The sequence below is a fragment of the Oncorhynchus clarkii genome, chromosome 1, assembly GCF_045791955.1.
Source record: "Oncorhynchus clarkii lewisi isolate Uvic-CL-2024 chromosome 1, UVic_Ocla_1.0, whole genome shotgun sequence".
NCBI classification, from domain to species: domain Eukaryota; kingdom Metazoa; phylum Chordata; class Actinopteri; order Salmoniformes; family Salmonidae; genus Oncorhynchus; species Oncorhynchus clarkii.
The window spans coordinates 32,331,319-32,350,842 of record NC_092147.1 but is presented as its reverse complement, the minus strand read 5'-3'; the positions used below and the strand labels follow the sequence as shown (position 1 = coordinate 32,350,842).

Genomic DNA, 19,524 nt, shown 5'->3' with positions numbered 1-19,524 from the left:
TGGAGAGAAACACTGGGTTATTGTAGTAAATAAAGCTGGTTAATTCAGTAGAATGACCCTGTTTATATCAGTCCCTCTGAAGCATGTTGAGTTGTTACAGTGAGTTGTAATGAAACTCAGTAGTTTGTATGTTTTTCAGTGCTGGGTTCTTAGCATGGCTTCAGGCCAAACTGTAAAACTCTGCTCCTTACCCTTTGAGTCATGTTCGACACAAGAGGATAACCTGTATAGTTGTACATACAATCAGACACTTTATAAAGCTGAGAATCAATGCCAGGTTTACCACTGACTTGAATACTTCAAATCAAAGTGTATTTGTCACGTGCGCCGAATACAACAGGTGTAGTAGACCTTACAGTGAAATGCCGAATACAACAGGTGTAGTAGACCTTACAGTGAAATGCTGAATACAACAGGTGTAGTAGACCTTACAGTGAAATGCTGAATACAACAGGTGTAGTAGACCTTACAGTGAAATGCTGAATACAACAGGTGTAGTAGACCTTACAGTGAAATGCTGAATACAACAGGTGTAGTAGACCTTACAGTGAAATGCTTACTTACAGGATCTAACCACCAATTAAAAAAGGTATTAGGTGACCTAATAGGTAAGTAAAGAAATAAAAACAACAGTAAAAAGACAGTGAAAAATAACAGTAGCGAGGCTATATACAGTAGCGAGGCTATAACAGTAGCAAGGCTATATACAGGCACCGGTTAGTCAGGCTGATTGAGGTAGTATGTACATGTAGATATGGTTAAAGTGACTATGCATATATGATAAACAGAGAGTAGCAGAGGAGCGGGTTAGAGTCCCGCTCCTTGAAAGCGGCAGCTCTACCCTTTAGCTCAGTGCAAATGTTGCCTGTAATCCATGGCTTCTGGTTGGGGTATGTACGTACAGTCACTGTGGGAATGTGTGTGTGCGTATTTTTGTGTGTGTTGCTTGTGTGCATGATTGTTTAGTCTGTGCGTGTGTTGTCTGCATGCCTGTTTGAGTCTGTGTGTTTCATACAGACCGACTGTACACAGGGTTAATGTCAGCAGTGAAACCCTCTGTGCGTATCAGTGACTTTAGAATGTTATAATGTAAGTAGCAGCAGTAATACACATCTACTCTATTAAAGCACCAGTAAATGGATGGAACCTGATACTCTGGTCTAAAACAACGCTGCTCTACCTTTAGACTGTATACCCTTTATGGAAGGTTCATATGGATTTAGTTTCTGCAAAAGCTACAGACACACACTGTGATGATGGTGGTTAATAAATTATCCTTACATTAGATGGAGAGAAAATACACATGGAACAGTGGAGAAGGAGGAGGAAGACGAAGAGGATCTTAGCATGAAAAAAATAACAAAATCTATTTTGTTAGGAGCCAGGTGATTCGTGATACAAGTCAGTGTTCGATGTCCATCGATGTCTAATGACGTCATGAGATGATGTGGAAACCGGCCACTAGGAGCAACAGTGAGTGCTGTTACTTTCAAGTAGGTAACAGTTTTGCTAGGGTGTTGTGTACGGGGTTGGGCATAAGTGTCTGCTTCTGATTCCAAAGGTTACAAGTTTGAATCCAGCAAAAGAAAGTAGTTTTAAAGATTTTTTTCAAGCCTATCCCAAACCTTAACCCTTACCTTAACCATTAGGAGTTAATGCCTAAACTTAACATTAAACACTTCAACATGTGACATTTGCAACAACTGCAAAATTTGACGTTTGAAAAATGTCTAATTCTGACGTGAGACTGTGAGAGCTAGTTGCGTTAGAGGCCATTAGATAATACAGAAAATGCATGCACATTGATAAACAGTCAAATCGTTTCGTCTGTGGGAGGATTAAAGTATATGGCAGAGAAAGAAAGAGAGGGGGTAAGTGAGTGGGTGGGGGAGAGAGATCAAAATACAACTCCAAATGTAGCAAGGGATTTATGTGATGAATATGAAATGGGTTTTCTATACAACCATAATCACATACAGACCGAAACACAAGAAAAAGAGAGAAAAGAGAATATGTTCAAATAGTCAAAGGTCACCCTCAATATTCACACACCCCTCTGTTTCTCTGGTCACACATTTGCAGATACACACACAGGCACGGACACACACACATCATACACAGTAAGATTGACAGGGTGTGTGTTTCAGGGTGGGCCCCCATAGCAGAGACCATAGACAGCACAGGGGTCCATGAGAAAATACTCCTGCCCTTTCACTGGATAATGGACATAATTTAAAAAGCATGCATATGGTGTGAATATAAATAGGAAATACAGTTTCAAGAATTGATTCAGGGAGAAAGGCAAACTTGCAGCAGTACAAAGGAAGGACCCGCTATAACCCTGGTCATGTCACCATGTGTTAGTTTAGTCACTGCTTCTCTCTGCCAGACAGCTCTAGCTCCAATGACTTAACTCATCACAGGAAACTAACTGCCTTATCTACAACATCTATAATTTCCTCAAGGACCCACCCTTCTCTCTCTCCCACTCCCTCTCCCTCTCACATAACCGCACACACACATAACCGCACACCCAAACGTCTCTAGTCACTTACATAACATAATAACAGCATGACAGATGGATTAGAGGAAAGAAACCGTTACATAGAAAATCTGAGAGTCTAAATAAACAGTGTGAAACATTGAGCTAATTATGTGACGTTAGTTTACTGGAGGTTAGTAACTAACTAATACGTACTAGTCACTATTCGTATCTATTCCTCCTGGAATGTAGGAGCATGCTGCTCATAAGGCTATAGCATCAGGAAATGCCAACACTTGACCACATTTTACTGTACACACACACTCTACTCAATGGTCTTACAGTTAAAGATCAGCACCTAAGGGCTAATAATCTAAGTCTGTACTATATTCTACTATAGTACATCAGTGGAGGCTGCTGAGGGGAGGTCGGCTCATAATAATGGCTGGAACAAAGCAAATGGAATGCTATTAAACACATGGAAACCATATTTGATACCATTCCACTCCAGCCATTACCACGAGCCCGTCCTCCCCAATTAAGGTGCCACCAACCTTCTGTGCAGTACATCTACTCTCTCTCGGTCCTATTGTCACCTCATGGAGAGTGATGGCACATGGCTTACTGAGTCTTGTCTTGCAGTTACAGATCCTTTTCTAACAGACACATACTGAAATGAGAGTGATGCAGGGAGTATTTCAGAGGGAGACATATTATTCTCCATTTGATAATAATATGAATTCATAGGCCAGGCTCTTTTATCTAAATATAATAAATATTTAATCATATGTGGCCAGGCAGGAATCAAACCATGACTGTTGCAACCTTCAACAAAGGTTTGCATGTGCCCCGCTTGTATGCGTAGTCTGTAGCATACACTGATTATACCAAACATTAGGAATACCTTCCTAACATTGCCCTCAGAACAGCTTCCATGCATCGATGCATGGACGAGGTGTCGAAAGCGTTCCACTGGGATGATGGCCCATGTTGACTCCAATGCTTCCCACAGTTGTCCTTGATACACATGGGAAACGGTTGAGTGTGAAAAACCCAGAAACATTGCAGTTCTTGACACAAGGTGCCAGTGTGCCTGGACACAAGGTGTCAGTGTGCCTGGCACCTACTACCATTCGCCGTTCAAAGGCACTTAAATATTTTGTCTTGCCCATCTGAATGGCAGACATACACAATCCATGTCTCAATTGTCTCAAGGCTTTAAAATCCTTCTTTGACCTGTTTCTTCCCCTTCATCTACACTGGTTGGAGTGGAAATAACAAGTGACATCAATAAGGGATCATAGCTTTCACCTGGATTCAACTGGTCAGTCTGTTATGGAAAGAGCAGGTGTTCTTAATGTTTGTATTCTCAATGTATATCCAACTAGCTCTCAGTTTCACATCAGAATTAGATTTTCATTCATGTTTCTCAAAGTTTTTAGGGTTAAGGTTAAGTTTTAAGGTCATGGTTAAGTTTAGGCATTAACTCTGAAATCTTAAGGTTAGGCATTAACTCCAAATGGTTAAGGTAAGGGTTAACGTTTGGGATAGGCTTAAAACAAAAATAACTTTCTATCGCATGATTTCAACTTGCAACCTTTGGAAAAAGAGGCAGATTCTTATGGCATCCCGGTCCACGATGCACTAGCAAAACCGGAACCTACTTGAAGGTAACAGTGCTCACTGTTGCCCCTCGTGGCCGGTTTCCACATCGTCGCTTGACGTCCTCAGACGTGGGTGAACGTCGAATAATGACTTGTGTCATGGGGTGACCTGGCTACTATATCAGCATGATTCAAATCACATTAGTCAGACCAAGGCCTTCTGATGGCATTCATATCTGATCCCCTCTCTGTAATGTGAAGCCTGCTCCAAAACCTGACTGACACACTCACACAGATGGTTCTTCCATAGGAAACGTATACAACACTCTACAAGACCCCCAGTCACTTTGAACTGGTTCCCTTTGAAAGAGGCTGCTTGCCTTCACACACACGCATGCACACCATGTGTATGCTGTGTGTTGGTCAGTGCCTGTTTGTGTATGTATAGATTAGATCCATGAGTGTGTATCCATTTTGATTAGCCTCTACTATAGCAGAACATAGTATAGGCTGTGGCTGGATGAGATATGAACATGTGTCCCATGAGAACTAAATCAGAGAGGCCCCCCCTCTGAACACAACATGCCCCAAAAGAGAGCCTGGTCCTGGGCCACACATGGCCATATGTAGCCTGTCAAGACCTGGCCTGCGGGTGTTGAGGAGGAGGTCAGGAGAGGAGGAAAAGAAAGGGGAGGAGAAATAGAAGAGGTAGGGAGGAGCAGTGGGTTGTGTTTCTCTAAAGGTGGGTCAGGACCATCATGGTGGCCATGTGGATAGATACACTGCTACGATCATGTGTGTGTTCATATGAACATGCACAGTAGTCATAGCAGCACCTTAGGATCCTCAGTCTACTCTGTGTGAGTTGGGGTTGTAAAACGTGTTAACAGAATAGAAGAGGTAAGAATAGAATATACCTTAGGTTGGAGGTTGGGGTGTAGTAGCACATATCCGTTGGGGTCGATGGCAAAATAATATCCATTAGGTCCAATCTAAGAAACAGAGGTACAGAGAGGGTTGGAGGAGACAGTTGATCATAGGCTGTACACCATGTCTTCTCAATACATCACTGTTCTGGATTATTAAAGTATCATAAACATTATTTAGTTGATATGAGAGAGGGTAGGGCTGTCACAGGTAACACTGAGACTGAAGTAAGAGAATAAGGAGTGTTCTGGTGTGTTAGTGTGTGTGTCACTCACAGTGTAGCGCGGTGTGAGCTTCTTGATGTCATCTAGTGACACGTCAATCCCCATCACCCCTAGGATCAACTGGTTCTGAATCTGAGAGAGAGGGAAAGAGGGGGAAAGAGGAGTTCAAAATTAAAATGTCAAATCACAGTCTGAATAGTAAGAGTCGTGCTGATTTAGAGGATATTGGCGTCTAATGCTGGGATGGGATTATCTGAAAATGGTCCCGTGAGGCCCAGTTGGTTGAGCATGGTGCTTGCAATGGTAGGGATGTGGGTTTGATTCCCATGCGGGACCAGTAAAAAAAAATGATGCACTCACTACTGCAAGTCATTTTGGGAAAGAGCATCTGTGTAAATGTAAAGAGTTTGTTTTCCTGGTTGTGTATGTGGATTACCTCTATGCCCAATTCATCTTTATACTTGGTCTTGTTGAAGACAGGTAGGGTTCCTGTGATGACCAGACCTAGCTCCTAACACACACACAGACAAAGAAAGCTAAATTAAAGTCATCGTTGTTGGGTTTCAGAAGCCTCCAGCGTAGAGGTAGATTTTGGTGAGGTGCATTGTGGGATAGGAGGAAGTGATGTCATACCAGAGCGTCGAGGTAGACATTAGTCCACTGGACCTGCTTGGCCAGCTGGTCAGCTAAAACCATGGGTCTGCCCAGTACATCCAGGTACTCCTAGAAAACACACACATACTCTCCTTCAAATACACATGTTAAAGACAAAGTCAACCACAGACACACGTCTGGGACAACATTAAACACACACACATGTTCATGCACATTGCTTCTCACTTGAGTGTTGATGCGTAAGGCTCCAATTGAGGGAATCTCATAGAAGTATCCTGGGAGAAACAGAGAATGGGCTAAGATCAGGATATTAACTATATTAGTTGACCAAAATGGACCTCAAATCATACACAGCTGTAGCAGTGCTTCAATATTACAAACAACAACAACATACCTTTATTAGCGCAGGCCATCCACTGGACTGGACCTTTATCATAGTTGTGCTGACCTACTGAGAAGGTGAAGATACGCACCTAGAACACAGGAACATATGAATCTGTTATAGCAACATCCACATTGAACCATATTGTGTGTGATGGAAGTTAATCAACCATAGTTAGGTATTGTATGAACCAAGACACTGTGGGGTTATTATGAGCCATAGAATGTTAAATCTTGCTCGTGGGTGGGTTACTGTTACATTGCACACAGTGGGTTGTTTTGTGAAGACCTGGGGGTGGTGTTACCATGCTCTGTCTACCCCCCATCATACCCATTTCCTTTCTATGTGCTGAGCAGCGAGAACAGCTTTAGCTTTGGTAGAGTTATCACCACACTTCATATCTGCTTGTTAGTTCCCACAAGGTCAAAACGCTATTTCTAGGGGGTTTAGGGTTAAGGTTAGAATTAGTGTTAGGTTTAGGGTTAGGAGCTAGGGTTAAGGTTTAGGGTTGTGTGTGTGTGTGTGTGTGTGTGTGTGTGTGTGTGTGTGTGTGTGTGTGTGTGTGTGTGTGTGTGTGTGTGTGTGTGTGTGTGTGTGTGTGTGTATTTGTAATAATCATCTGCCCTCCACCTGTATAAACCATAGTTTCAGCAATCAGACAATTTCCTCTTGATCCAACCCATTACTCTGTGTTTACTAGAAGGGTCACCGATTAGGTGTATTATACATTAAAGTGTGTGTGTGCTTTCAACTCTACCTTCTTGTCAGAGTTGTATTCCTGAAGTATGGCCGATGCTCTCTCCTCTCCTCCGTCAGTGAACAGCATGATGATCTTGTTACAATTGGCTCTAGTGATGTTAGTCTGCACAGAGAAATCACACAAGGTAGAGAACAGGGGTTGCTATCCCCCATCCTAACACACCACCACCAAATCCTGTAATCAAGGATTAAGAAGATGATGACAAAAATCTTGGTTTTAAAAGACTGGAGGAGGGTTGAACACACAGGTTGCCGTTTACTGTCATGAAACTTGCCCTGGAGTCATAACTGCAGAGCTGTCACCAGCTGGCACAGCCACAAAGTCATATAATCAGATTTTAAACCTAATCCTAACATTAACCCTAACTTTATGCACACTGCTAACCCTTAAATTAAGATCAAAAATCACATTTTAGTTTTCATACATTTTTACAATATAGACTATTTTAACTTTGCAGCATGCCCATCTAGCGGTAATGGCTCAGTTCTGCAGCAGAGGTCAGTGTCTGACAATTATCTATCATACGAGAAAGAGCAGTGCTCAAAGGTATCAGAATGTACATTTTAAATGAAGTGCGGTATGTTCCAGAAGTATCAAAGTAAAATAACAAGGAGCAGGGCTGTCGTTATACTGTACATCTGTTATCACTACAGTGTTATGAACAGAGCATAGTGCCTCTTACTGCATAGAGCTGTTCGAAGGCAAACTCAAATCCCTTGGTGTAGTTGGTGATGCCTTTAGCAGAGATGTTCTGAACAGCATCCTTCAGGATCTTCTTATTCCTCACATTGGCCTGGACCAGATGGTCAAAGCACGCTGTGTTATTCACCCAGGTGTTGAACTGGTAGAGGGAGACAGATAGGGGTTAGACAAACGCACGCACACAGACTGATTACCCACACACACACCTGGCCTTGACTATTATCATAGAGTGGTAAACAGACACATTCATCAAGTGTTGCTAATTACTTTGCATCCTATCAGGATCATGAGCTGGTTCCATGGAAACGAGACTCCCTCTACCAACTCACTCTCATTAGAGTGGAAATACCACGCGTGCACAAACACACACGCGCACACACACACACACACATGCACACACACACACACACATGCACACACACAGTGGCAGGTAGCCTAGAGGTTAAGAGCATTGAGCCCGTAATCTAAAGGTTGCTGGTTCGAATCCCAAAGCCAGCAATGTGGAAAAATATGCCATTTTGCCCATGAGCAAGGCAGTTAACCCCCAACTGCTCCCAGGCGTTGATTAACCCCCTAAGGTTGATGACCTAGCCCCTGCGAAAAACTATTCAGCATCATATAAAAATCGATCAGCTTAAGCTAGAGATATATGTATTACAATTTAAAAAAATGAAATATCACATTTACATAAGTATTCAGCCCCTATACTCAGTACTTTGTTGAAGCACCTTTGGCAACATTTACAGTCTCGAGTCTTCTTGTGTATGACGCTAAATGCTTGGCACACCTGTATTATGGGAGTTTCTCCCTTTCTTCTCTGCAGATCCTCTCAAGCTCTGCCAGGTTGGATGGGGAGCGTCGCTGGACAGCTATTTTCAGGTCTCTCCAGAGATGTTCGATTGGGTTCAAGTCCGGGGTCTGGCTGGGCCACTCAAGGACATTCACAGACTTGTCCCGAACCCACTTCTGCGTTGTCTAGGCTGTGTACTTTGCTCCGTTCATCTTTCCTTCGATCTTGATTAGTCTCCCAGTCCCTGCCTCTATAAAACCTTACCACAGCATGATGATGTGGTAATGTTTTCGCCATAGGGATGGTGCCAGATTTCCTCCAGACATGACACTTGGAATTCAGGTCAAAGAGTTCAATCTTGGTTTCATCTGACCAGAGAATTTTGTGTCTCATGGTCTGAGAGTCTTAAGGTGCCTTTTGGCAAAAAACGGTCTGTCTACTGCCCCTTACTGAGGAGTGGCTTCTGTCTGGCCAATCTACCTTAAAGGCCTGATTGGTGGAGTGCTGCAGAGATGGTTGTCCTTCTGGAAGGTTTTTCCATCTCCACAGAGGAACTCTGGATCTCTGTCAGAGTGACCTTTAGATTCTTAGTCACCTCCCTGACCTAGAACAGAGTCTTTGTGGTTCTAAATTTCTTCCATTTAAGAATGATGGCCACTGTGTTCTTGGGGACGTTCAACGCTGCAGACTTTGTTGGTACCCTTCCCCAGATCTGTGCTTCGACACAATCCTGTCTCGGAGCTAGGAGCATGGAGCACTGGTTGCATCACTGCCTGGTACGGCAATTGTTCGGCCTCCGACCGCAAGGCACTACAGAGGGTAGTGTGTACGGGCCAGTACATCATACATTCATGTACATACTACCTCAATTGGCCTGACCAACCAGTGCTCCCGCACATTGGCTAACCGGGCTATCTGCATTGTGTCCCTCACTACTGTATATAGCCTCGCCCCTGTTATTTTTCAATGTCTTTTTATTGTTGTTTTTATTTCTTTACTTACCTATTGTTCACCTAATAACTTTTTTGCACTATTGGTTAGAGCCTGTAAGTAAGCATTTCACTGTAAGATCTACCTACACCTGTTGCATTCAGCGCACCTGACAAACTAACTGATTTGATTTATTTAAATTCCTTCGACCTCATGACTTGGTTTTTGCTCTGACATGCACTGTCTACTGTGGGACCTTTATATAGACAGGTGTGTGCCTTTCTAAATCATGTCCAATCGATTAAATGTACCACATGTGGACTCCAATCATGTTGTAGAAACATCTCACGGATGATCAATGGAAACAGGATGCACCTGAGCTCAATTTCGAGTCTCATAGCAAAAGGTCTGAATACTTTATGGAAATAAGTATTTTTAAATATTTCATAGAAATTTCTAAAAACCTGTTTTCGCTTTGTCATTATGGGATATTGTGTGTAGATTGATGACGATTTAATTTATTTAATACATTTTAGAATAAGGCTGGAATGTAAGAGACTTTGCAAATGCACTGTGTACAGTTCCAGCCAAAAGTTTGGACACACCTACTCATTCAATGGTTTTTCTTAATTTTTAAAATTTTCTGCATTGTAGAATAATAGTGAAGACATCAAAACTATTAAATGACACATATGGAATTGTGTAGTAACCAAAAAAAGTGTTAAACAAATCAAAATATATTTTATATTTGAGATTATTCAAAGTAGCCACCCTTTGCCTTCATGACAGCTTGGCACAATCTTGGCATTCTCTCAACCAGCTTCATAAGGTAGTCATCTGGAATATATTTCAATTAACAGGTGCGTCTTGTTAAAAGTTAATGTGGAATTTCTTTCCTTCTTAATGCATTTCAGCCAATCAGTTGTGTTGTGACAAGGTAGGGGTGGTATACAGAAGATAGCACTATTTGTAAAAGACCAAGTCCATATTATGGCAATAACAGCTCAAATAAGAAAAGAAAAACGACAGTCCATCATTACTTTAAGACATGAAGGTCAGTTAATGCGGAACATTTCTAGAACTTTGAAAGTTCCTTTAGTGCACTCGCAAAAACTATCAAACGCTATGATGAAACTGGCTCTCATGAACACCGCTACATGAAAGGAAGACCCAGAGTTACCTCTCCTCCAGAGAGTCATTAGATTTACCAGCCTCAGAAATTGCAGCCCAAATAAATATTTCACGGAGTTCAATTAACAGACATCTCAACATCAACTGTTCAGAGGAGACTGCTTGAATCAGGCCTTCATGGTCGAGCTGTTGCAAAGGAACCACTACTAAAGGACACCAATAAGAAGAAAACACTTGCTAAGGCCAAGAGACACTAGCAATGGACATTAGACCGGTGGAAATCAGTCATTTGGTCTGATGAGTCCAAATTTGAGAATTTTGGTTCCAACCACCATGTTGTAGTGAGACGCAGAGCAGGTGAACGGATGATCTCTGTCACGGATGCCACCGGTACTGTTGCTCATTCTGTTCACCAGTTCCGGAGGTTGACGTCACCAGCCTTCTAGGCTGCACTGAACTGTGTCATTACGCACACCTGGTTCCAATTCCTCACTGATTGTGTTTGTAAAAATCTGCCCTTTGTTTCCCCATTGGGCTGTCGATTATTGTTCCCATGTCCGTTGCTCGTGTGAGCACCTATGCGTTGTCTCAAACTGTGCTGCGTGTTTTGTGAATTGTTTATTACGGGTCTCGTTCCGTGTTGTTCTACGAGGTTTACCCTTGCTCTTTTGTTTGGGTACATCCCAGTGTTTTGTATATGTGTTTGTTTTGGGTGTATTAAAAACCCAGATGATGTATTCCTGCGCCTGTCTCCAAATCCTTTATAACAGAGTGACAATCTCTGCATGTGTGGTTCCCACCGTGAAGCATGGAGGAGGAGGTGTGATAGTGCAACCAGCAAAGCACCCCCACACTGTCTGTGATTTATTTAGAATTCAAGGCACACTTAACCAGCATGGTTACCAGGAGCATTCTGCAGCGATACGCCATCCCATCTGGTTTCTGATTAGTAGGTCTATCAAATGTTTTTTAACAGGACAATGACCCTGCACACCTCCAGGCTGTGTAAGAGCTATTTGACCAAGAAGGGAAGTGATGGAGTGCTGCATCAGAGCTCCCGAGTGGTGCAGCTGTCTAAGGCACTGCATCTCAGTGCAAGTGGCGTCACAATAGTCCCTGTTTCGTATCCAGGCTGTATCACATCCGGCCTTGATTGGGAGTCCCATAAAGCGGCACAGAATTGGCCCAGTGTCATCCGGGGTAGGCCATCATTATAAATAAGAATTTGTTCTTAACTGACTTGCCTAGTTAAATAAAAGGTTAAATGTAAAAAAATATATCAGATGACCTAGCCTCTACAATCACCTGACCTCAACCAAACTGTGATGTTTTGGGATGATTTGGACCACAGAGTGAAGGAAAAGCAGCCAACAAGTGCTCAGCATTTGTGGGAACTCCTTCAAGACTTTTGGAAAAGCATTCCTCAAGAAGCTGATTGAGAGAATGCCAAGAGTGTGCAAAGCTGTCATAAAGGCAACGATTGGCTATTTGAAGAATAGCAAACAAAAAATATATTTTGATTTGTTTTACACTTTTTTGGCAACTACATGATTCCATATGTGTTATTTCATAGTTTTGATGTCTTCACCATTATCCTACAATGTAGAACATAGAAAAAATAAAGAAAATCCCTTGAATTAGTAGGTGTGTCCAAACGTTTGACTGGTACTGTATCTGTACTGTTTAGTGACAAAAATAAGGGGTCTTTCTTATGTCTCATATATTGGACAGACACTTCAGAACAAACTTTTTGTATATTGTTTTGGGGACTCTCTTTTGTTCCATGTAGTGAATATGTTATTCAATGTGTTTGTATGGGCTAATAGCAGTAAGGCCAAAACATGTTTTTCATCAAATATGTTTTTAAAAATATATTTTTTTTGGTACTATAAGGGGTCTATAAGGGGCCAAATATCCTTGGTATGACCTTCCTAAAACAATTCAATATAGGTTAGAAGTACCCCCACCCCTTCCCCGACTAAGACTCTTATGGATTAAGGCAGCCCCCAGTACCTCTCTGACTCAGAGGGGTTGGGTTAAATGCGGAAGACACATTAGTTGAATGCATTCAGTTGTGCAATTGACTAGCTATCCCCACACCCCACACACACACACCTTGGCAGCCAAGTCATCAGTGCTCTGAAACCTGCACAGACCCATTGTACCTACAGCTACAGATATAAGACAGACAAAACACTGACAATGTTGTGATCATAGTAATTACATGATGCAGAGAGGCTAGGCCAAAAGTTGGCTGTACTGTCTTTCTAAACAGTGCTGCAACCCATTGATCTGAACCAATCAATGTGCCACTGTTAATCAGCCAATGGGGGGAGCAGATATACATGCATCCATGGAGACTAGCAGAATCTGGCTAGGTGTGTGTGCGTGGATATCTGCGTCTGTGTGACAACCTTGATATGTATAACTGAGTGACGGACTCCACTTGGAAGAGTAATTTGAAGGTTTCTACCTGACATGAAGACTAAGCTTAGAAGCCAGCATGGACACATATGCACACACAAGTATGTTTTACTATACTTGTAGGTACCAAAAAATTATATTCCCATTCAAAATCCTATTTTCCTTAACACTATACCTAACCCTTAACCATAACCTTAATCCCAAAACCCTAACCCTGAAACTAAACCTAACTCATAACCCTAAACCTATACCTTAACACTAACCCTAATTGTAACACTAACCTTAAATCTAACCCCTAAACCTAAAAAAAAAAAAATCATTGTGGGGACCGGTGAAATGTCGCCACTCGTCTGAATCTAGTTTTTTTGTGAGGACTTCTGGTCCCCACAATGTTAGTAAAACCAAACCACGCACACACACGTACATACACTCTCATAATAGAATGTGCTCTTTTATCACCTAATCTATTAAATGGAGGGGAGGGTGAGAAGGAAGGTAGGATGGAAAGAGTGTTGTTTTTATCAGGGTTTTTATCAGGGTTTATTAATGCATTAGTGTTGTTTTCAACCTCTGGGTTTTCTAGTTGGTTCTAGTTGAGTGTAGTCTGAGAAAGAGAGAGGGAGATGTAGAAAGAGAGAGTGATGGATAAGTATTTCCCATGGTTCTCTGAATGGCACTCTAGGGCTGTTGTAGCAGCCTGATCACTAGGAATATACTTTGATTTTGGACATTTGAAAAGATCCTGAGAACATCGGTATATACCTTCCTCGGTGCTCACCAAAACAAAAGAAAATCAATTGCCCAGCACTGGGTGTGAACTCATAATACTCAGCAGCAAATCCAGGGACACCGCTCAGACCACTACACTACAGCAATTTACAATGTGTTTGCAAGCCGTGAGAATACTTGATGGTACACTATGAGAAAAAAAGGTTCTACCTATGGGGACAACCGAAAAACCCTTTTGGAACCCCTGGATTATAGATAATCAACATTTTGGTAGATTGGTAAAAATAAAAAAGCAGACATTGAATATCCCTTTAAGCATGGTGAAGTTATTAATTACACTTTGGATGGTGTATCAATACACCCAGTCACTGCAAAGATACAGGCGTCCTTCCTAACTAAGTTGCCGAAGAGGAAGGAAACCGCTCAGGGATTTCACCATGACACCAATGGTGATTTTAAAACAGTTACAGAGTTTAATGTCTGTGATAGGAGAAAACTGAGGATAGATCAACAACATTGTATTTAGTCCACAATACTAACCTAAATGAAACAGAGTGAAAATAAGGAAGCCTGTACACAATTAAAACATTACAAAACATGCATTGTGTTTGCAACAAGGCACTAAAGTAATACTGGCAAAGCAATTAACTTTTTTGTCCGGAATACAAAGTGTTATGTTTGGGGCAAATACAATACAACACATTACTGAGTACCACTCTCCATATTTTCAAGCATAGTGGTGGCTGCATCATGTTATGGGTAAGCTTTTGGAGTTTTTCAGGATAAAAAAGAAAAGGAATGGAGCTAAGCACAGGCAAGACCCTAGAGGAAAGTCTGCTTTCCACCAGACACTGGGATATTAATTACTCTTTCAGTAGGTCAATAACCTAAAACACAAGGCCAAATCTACAGAGTTGCTTACCAAGAAGATAGGGAATGTTCCTGTGTGGTAGATCTAAATATTTTACTTAAATCTACTTTAAAATCTATGGCAAGACCTGAAAATGGTTGTCTAGCAATTACATTTTTTGTTATCCATTTTGAATTCAGGCTGTAACACTACAACATGTGGAATAAGTCAAGGGGTATGAATACTTCTAAAGGTTTTGTATGTATGTATACTTACATAAACTACGTTGACATAGTCATCATCAGACAGAGTCTCCAGCATCTCACTGACTGAGGTCTTGATCAGCTTCAGAGTCAGACCAAACACACTGCCACTCCTATAGAGACATTTAAGCAGTTTAATCTGTCTATCGACATGTCTGTAGACAAATGTCGTATTGACATCATGAACATTCTATTGTCGTTGTTGTTATGATAAAGTATATACACAAAAATGACAGGCTGCATGACATCAGTAGCTCGGTGCTCCAAATAGCATACTTTCTCTAGTTATAAACCCATCCGTTTAAAAATGTATTCAGTAAATGCCAAACTAGCAAGCCAGGCAACTAAAAACTATTTTCTAAACAATATTTTGGTTTGTTGTTAGCTAGCTCATTAGCTAGCTGGATATCCAGTTCAAATAATGACCAGAGTATAGCTGACAATGTCTTAATTTATTAGTCATTATTAGAGGAAAATAAACTCACAACAACATAATTATTTACAAGATAATGGCGAGCTTACAGAAAATAGCTTGCTGACACAGTGTGACGAAATAGAAGTAGGTCATTCTATCAGAGAATTTTAGAACTCATGCATCATCTTGTCACAGGAGGATTTGGTCTGGTTGCTGTGGCGGTCCGGTAACCACGACAATGGACGTGGCAACAGGCGCAGAGACTTAAACTTCTCTAATGTCTGTGTGACAAGGAAACTGACATTCGCAGCGACAGTATACAGACATTCCACCGTAGAATAAATTAAATGTCATTTTGACCAGCGACACTTCTAATTGTCTACAGACATGTCGTTAGACCAGGTATAAACTGGCCTTTAGATTCAACACAAAGAATTAGAATGATGCAGTTATGATTCAACCTACCCCAAAACTACACTGCAAGATACAAGAGGGAGGTACTCTGGTATACTGTACTATGTTGGACTAGTGTGTTGGGCTAGTTGGATATAGTGTTACTATGCGGTAATGTCATATAGAACTACATGTTGTGACTCACGCGTCCACTAGGATCAGCATGTCCTTGGGAGAGGCAGCTCCCTGAATGTACCTACACACACGTCACATACACACAGAGGTTATAAATATACTCACAGTACACACAGATATTATAAACACAATACATACAGAGGTTATAAACACAGTCGTAGGCGCCTGAGCAATGGAGCAAACGGAGCAGACTTTCAAAATAGGGGAGAAAATATTTGTTTTTGCACCCCACTGTTTTACCAGAACATGATCATGATCCATTAGGTAATTTGTCATTTTCAATGATTAGCATTACCTTGAGCTAGTCTGTATTAAAATAGATATGTCCATTTTATATATGATGTACAGTAATAACTACCAGATTGCACCCCTCTCCCATCGCCTCCAGATGAATGGTTTTGACCACTCTAAAGCATTTTCTCTCTCCAGCGCGTCATTGTTTTGGTTCAGTGCAGATAGAAAGCACTCGCTGCAACACTGGTGTTTAAAGTCAAAAGGCACTTGCAAAATGCAATTCTTTATTTGTTTTTTGTGTGCTGTTGTTACATTTGTATCGTTGTTTCAATTCCAATTGCGTTGGTCCAACGGTGGGTGTTAGACATCCTGTGAGCTGCATTCACCACAAGTACATTCAGTGTAGCATTTCACTTTTCCTGTAAGAGCCATGATCTGATTAGGCTTCGCTGTAGCGCAGACTTCATTAGCAGAAAACTGCATGTCCGGTAGCTGGCGGGCTGTCAATGAGCCGCTCGCAAGTAGATAGTGAGAAATAATCAGTAGGCCTAATATTACATTATTAAATATGTTAATATTTTCATCTTCAAACTGTTCCGGAATTTAACACCATTCTGCCTTTTGCCATCTATTTTCCCCAACTTCAATCAGTTAAATCACATTGTTCAAATGTTTTGGTAACACTTCACATTAAGATGCCCCAATGTCTATGTAAATACAGTGTAATAATTGTTAACAACATAGGTTTTACCATGTAATGACATGGTAATGACATGGTAATAGGGTTGTTGCTGAATCAGTTATTAGATCATTGGAGCAAGGAATATGTAATTACACATTCACTTGCTGAAAGTTTATTCCACTTGTGGAACTACTGATGTTACAACACATTCCCTTGTTCGACTATATAATTCATGTTTTGTAATTACACATTTGAAATCACCTGTGAATTGCCATGATAATAACACAAACCAAAATATGATGCCCATGAACACAGTGCATACAATGGTTACGAACTCTTATTGACACACAGTATATTTTATGTACAGTTGTGGCCAAAAGTTTTGAGACTGACACAAATAATAATTTCCACAAAGGTTGCTGCTTCAGTGTCTTTAGATATTTTTGTCAGATGTTACTATGGAATAATGAAGTATAATTACAAGTATTTCATTGACAATTTTTATTGACAATTACATGAAGTTGATGCAAAGAGTCAATATTTGCAGTGTTGACCATTCTTTTTCAAGACCTCTGCAAGACCTCTGCAAGACCAATTTACATGGCGAAGAGGGACTTTGCAATTACTTGCATTTCATCTGATCACTCTTCATAACATTCTGGAGTATATGCAAATTGCCATCATACAAACTGAGGCAGCAGACTTTGTGAAAATTTATATTTGTGTCATTCTCAAAACATTTGGCCACGACTGTACATAGAGAACCTGGTATCTGGTGTGTGTGTGTGTGTGTGTGTGTGTGTGTGTGTGTGTGTGTGTGTGTGTGTGTGTGTGTGTGTGTGTGTGTGTGTGTGTGTGTGAGAAAGCGAGAGAGGTTTCTTACCAGGGCCTCCTGCGTACATCGTATAGGTCAATCTTACTGGGGGTCTTCCGAGCATCCATCCATGGAGAGGCTGGATAGGAAAGACAGAGTCTGGGTTAACAACAATACTGTGGAACTGGGTTAGGATCACTGAAATACATTGTGACTCTTTGATGAAGTTTAACGGAGGTTGTTGTTGTTGTTTCATAACGCACACACTCTTGCTACAGTATAAAGCTCAATATCATTCGTAAACTCAGTCAACAGTAGTAAGTAAGGCTGATTAAATATTCATCTGATGCAGTTAATAGAGAAACTACTATCACTGACTTCCTTTTCTATTGAAGATCTGTATAGCTCCTATCTAGGTTAATGCTTTGTGTATACTGGGTAGAATCCATGTAGGAATTTTTACTCTGTTTATATGCATACAATATAAACAAATTAGTAAAAACTAGGATACAGTTGGCTACAGGGGCACAGTGACACAACAACGATAATATAGCTTCAATGTGCATGTGCATGTGTGTTACCTGGGTAGTATCGGGCCAGTCCAGTAGCACTACCAAACATCTGCCAGAGCAGAGTAGGGTCATCCTCTCTGTTCTTCTTAAACACATCCTCCAGCGCCTCCGTCCAGTTCAACTCATTCAGCACGATGGTGGCTACCCACACACATGCACACACACAAACAAACACACAAAACAGATAGTTGGATTTAGATTACGATTCCCAATTACACCAAGAAATTGATCAATATTGAGAAAAGTGTAATGTACAACCTCTCTTTCGTATCATTAGAGATTACAAAAGATTGGAAAGCTGCCGCGGTCATCCCCCCCTCTTCAAAGGGGAGACATTCTAGACCCAAACTGCTACAGAGCTATATCTATCCTACCCTGCCTTTCCAAGGTCTTCGAAGGCCAAGTTAACAAACAGATCACCGACCATTTCGAATCCCACCGTAACTTCTCCACTATGCAATCTGGTTTCAGAGCTGGTCATGGGTGCACCTCAGCCATGCTCAAGGTCCTAAGCGATATAATAACCGCCATCGATAAGACACATTACTGTGCAGCCTTATTCATCGACCTGGCCAATGCTTACGACTCTGTCAATCACCACATTCTTATCAGCAGACTTAACAGCCTTGGTTTCTCAAATGATTGCCTCGCCTGGTTCACCAACTACTTCACTGATAGAGTTCAGTGTGTCAAATCAGAGGGCCTGTTGTCCGCACTTCTGGCAGTCTCTATGGGGTGCCACAGGGTTCAATTCTCAGACCGACTCTCTTTTCTGCATACATTAATGATGTTGCTCTTGCTGCTGTTGATTCTCTGATCCACCTCTAAACAGACGGCACCATTCTGTATACCTCTGGCCCTTCTTTGGACACGGTGTTAACTAACCTCCAGACGAGCTTCAATATCATACAACTCTCCTTCCGTGGCCTCCAACTGCTCTTAAATGCAAGTAAAACTAAATGCATGCTATTCAACCGATCACTGCCCGCACCTGCCCGCCTGTCCAGCATCACTACTCTGGACGGTTCTGACTTAGAATATGTGGACAACTACAAATACCTAGGTGTCTGGTTAGACTGTAAACTCTCCTTCCAGACTCACTTTAAACATCTCCAATCCAACATTAAATCTAGAATCGGCTTTCTATGTCGCAAAAATCCTCCTTCACTCATGCTGCCAAACATACCCTCGTAAAACTGACCATCCTACCGATCCTCGACTTTGGCGATGTCATTTACAAAATAGCCTCCAGCTCCAGGTCATCTATAAGTCTCTGCTAGGTAAAGTCCCGCCTTATCTCAGCTCACTGGTCACCATAGCAGCACCTACTCTCCAGCAGGTATATCTCACTGGTCACCCCCAAAGTCAATTCTTCCTTTGGCCGCCTTTCCTTCCAGTTCTCTGCT

At 41.5% G+C, this 19,524-nt stretch overlaps 1 protein-coding gene across 1 annotated transcript in view; it reads right to left on the bottom strand.

Annotated features, from left to right (window-relative positions):
• Nucleotides 1-19,524, bottom strand: part of LOC139416083 (voltage-dependent calcium channel subunit alpha-2/delta-1-like) — a 108,967-nt gene that overhangs the window by 46,830 nt on the left and 42,613 nt on the right. The window contains exons 7-19 of the mRNA XM_071164348.1: nt 18,128-18,259; nt 17,616-17,685; nt 15,827-15,877; nt 14,827-14,926; nt 7,677-7,835; nt 6,992-7,096; nt 6,247-6,325; nt 6,078-6,127; nt 5,871-5,960; nt 5,674-5,748; nt 5,289-5,369; nt 5,004-5,078; nt 3,079-3,138 (exon numbers count right to left, since the gene is read on the bottom strand). Coding sequence (XP_071020449.1) covers nt 3,079-3,138; nt 5,004-5,078; nt 5,289-5,369; nt 5,674-5,748; nt 5,871-5,960; nt 6,078-6,127; nt 6,247-6,325; nt 6,992-7,096; nt 7,677-7,835; nt 14,827-14,926; nt 15,827-15,877; nt 17,616-17,685; nt 18,128-18,259 — 1,127 coding nt within the window. The remainder of the gene's footprint in view (nt 1-3,078; nt 3,139-5,003; nt 5,079-5,288; nt 5,370-5,673; nt 5,749-5,870; nt 5,961-6,077; nt 6,128-6,246; nt 6,326-6,991; nt 7,097-7,676; nt 7,836-14,826; nt 14,927-15,826; nt 15,878-17,615; nt 17,686-18,127; nt 18,260-19,524) is intronic.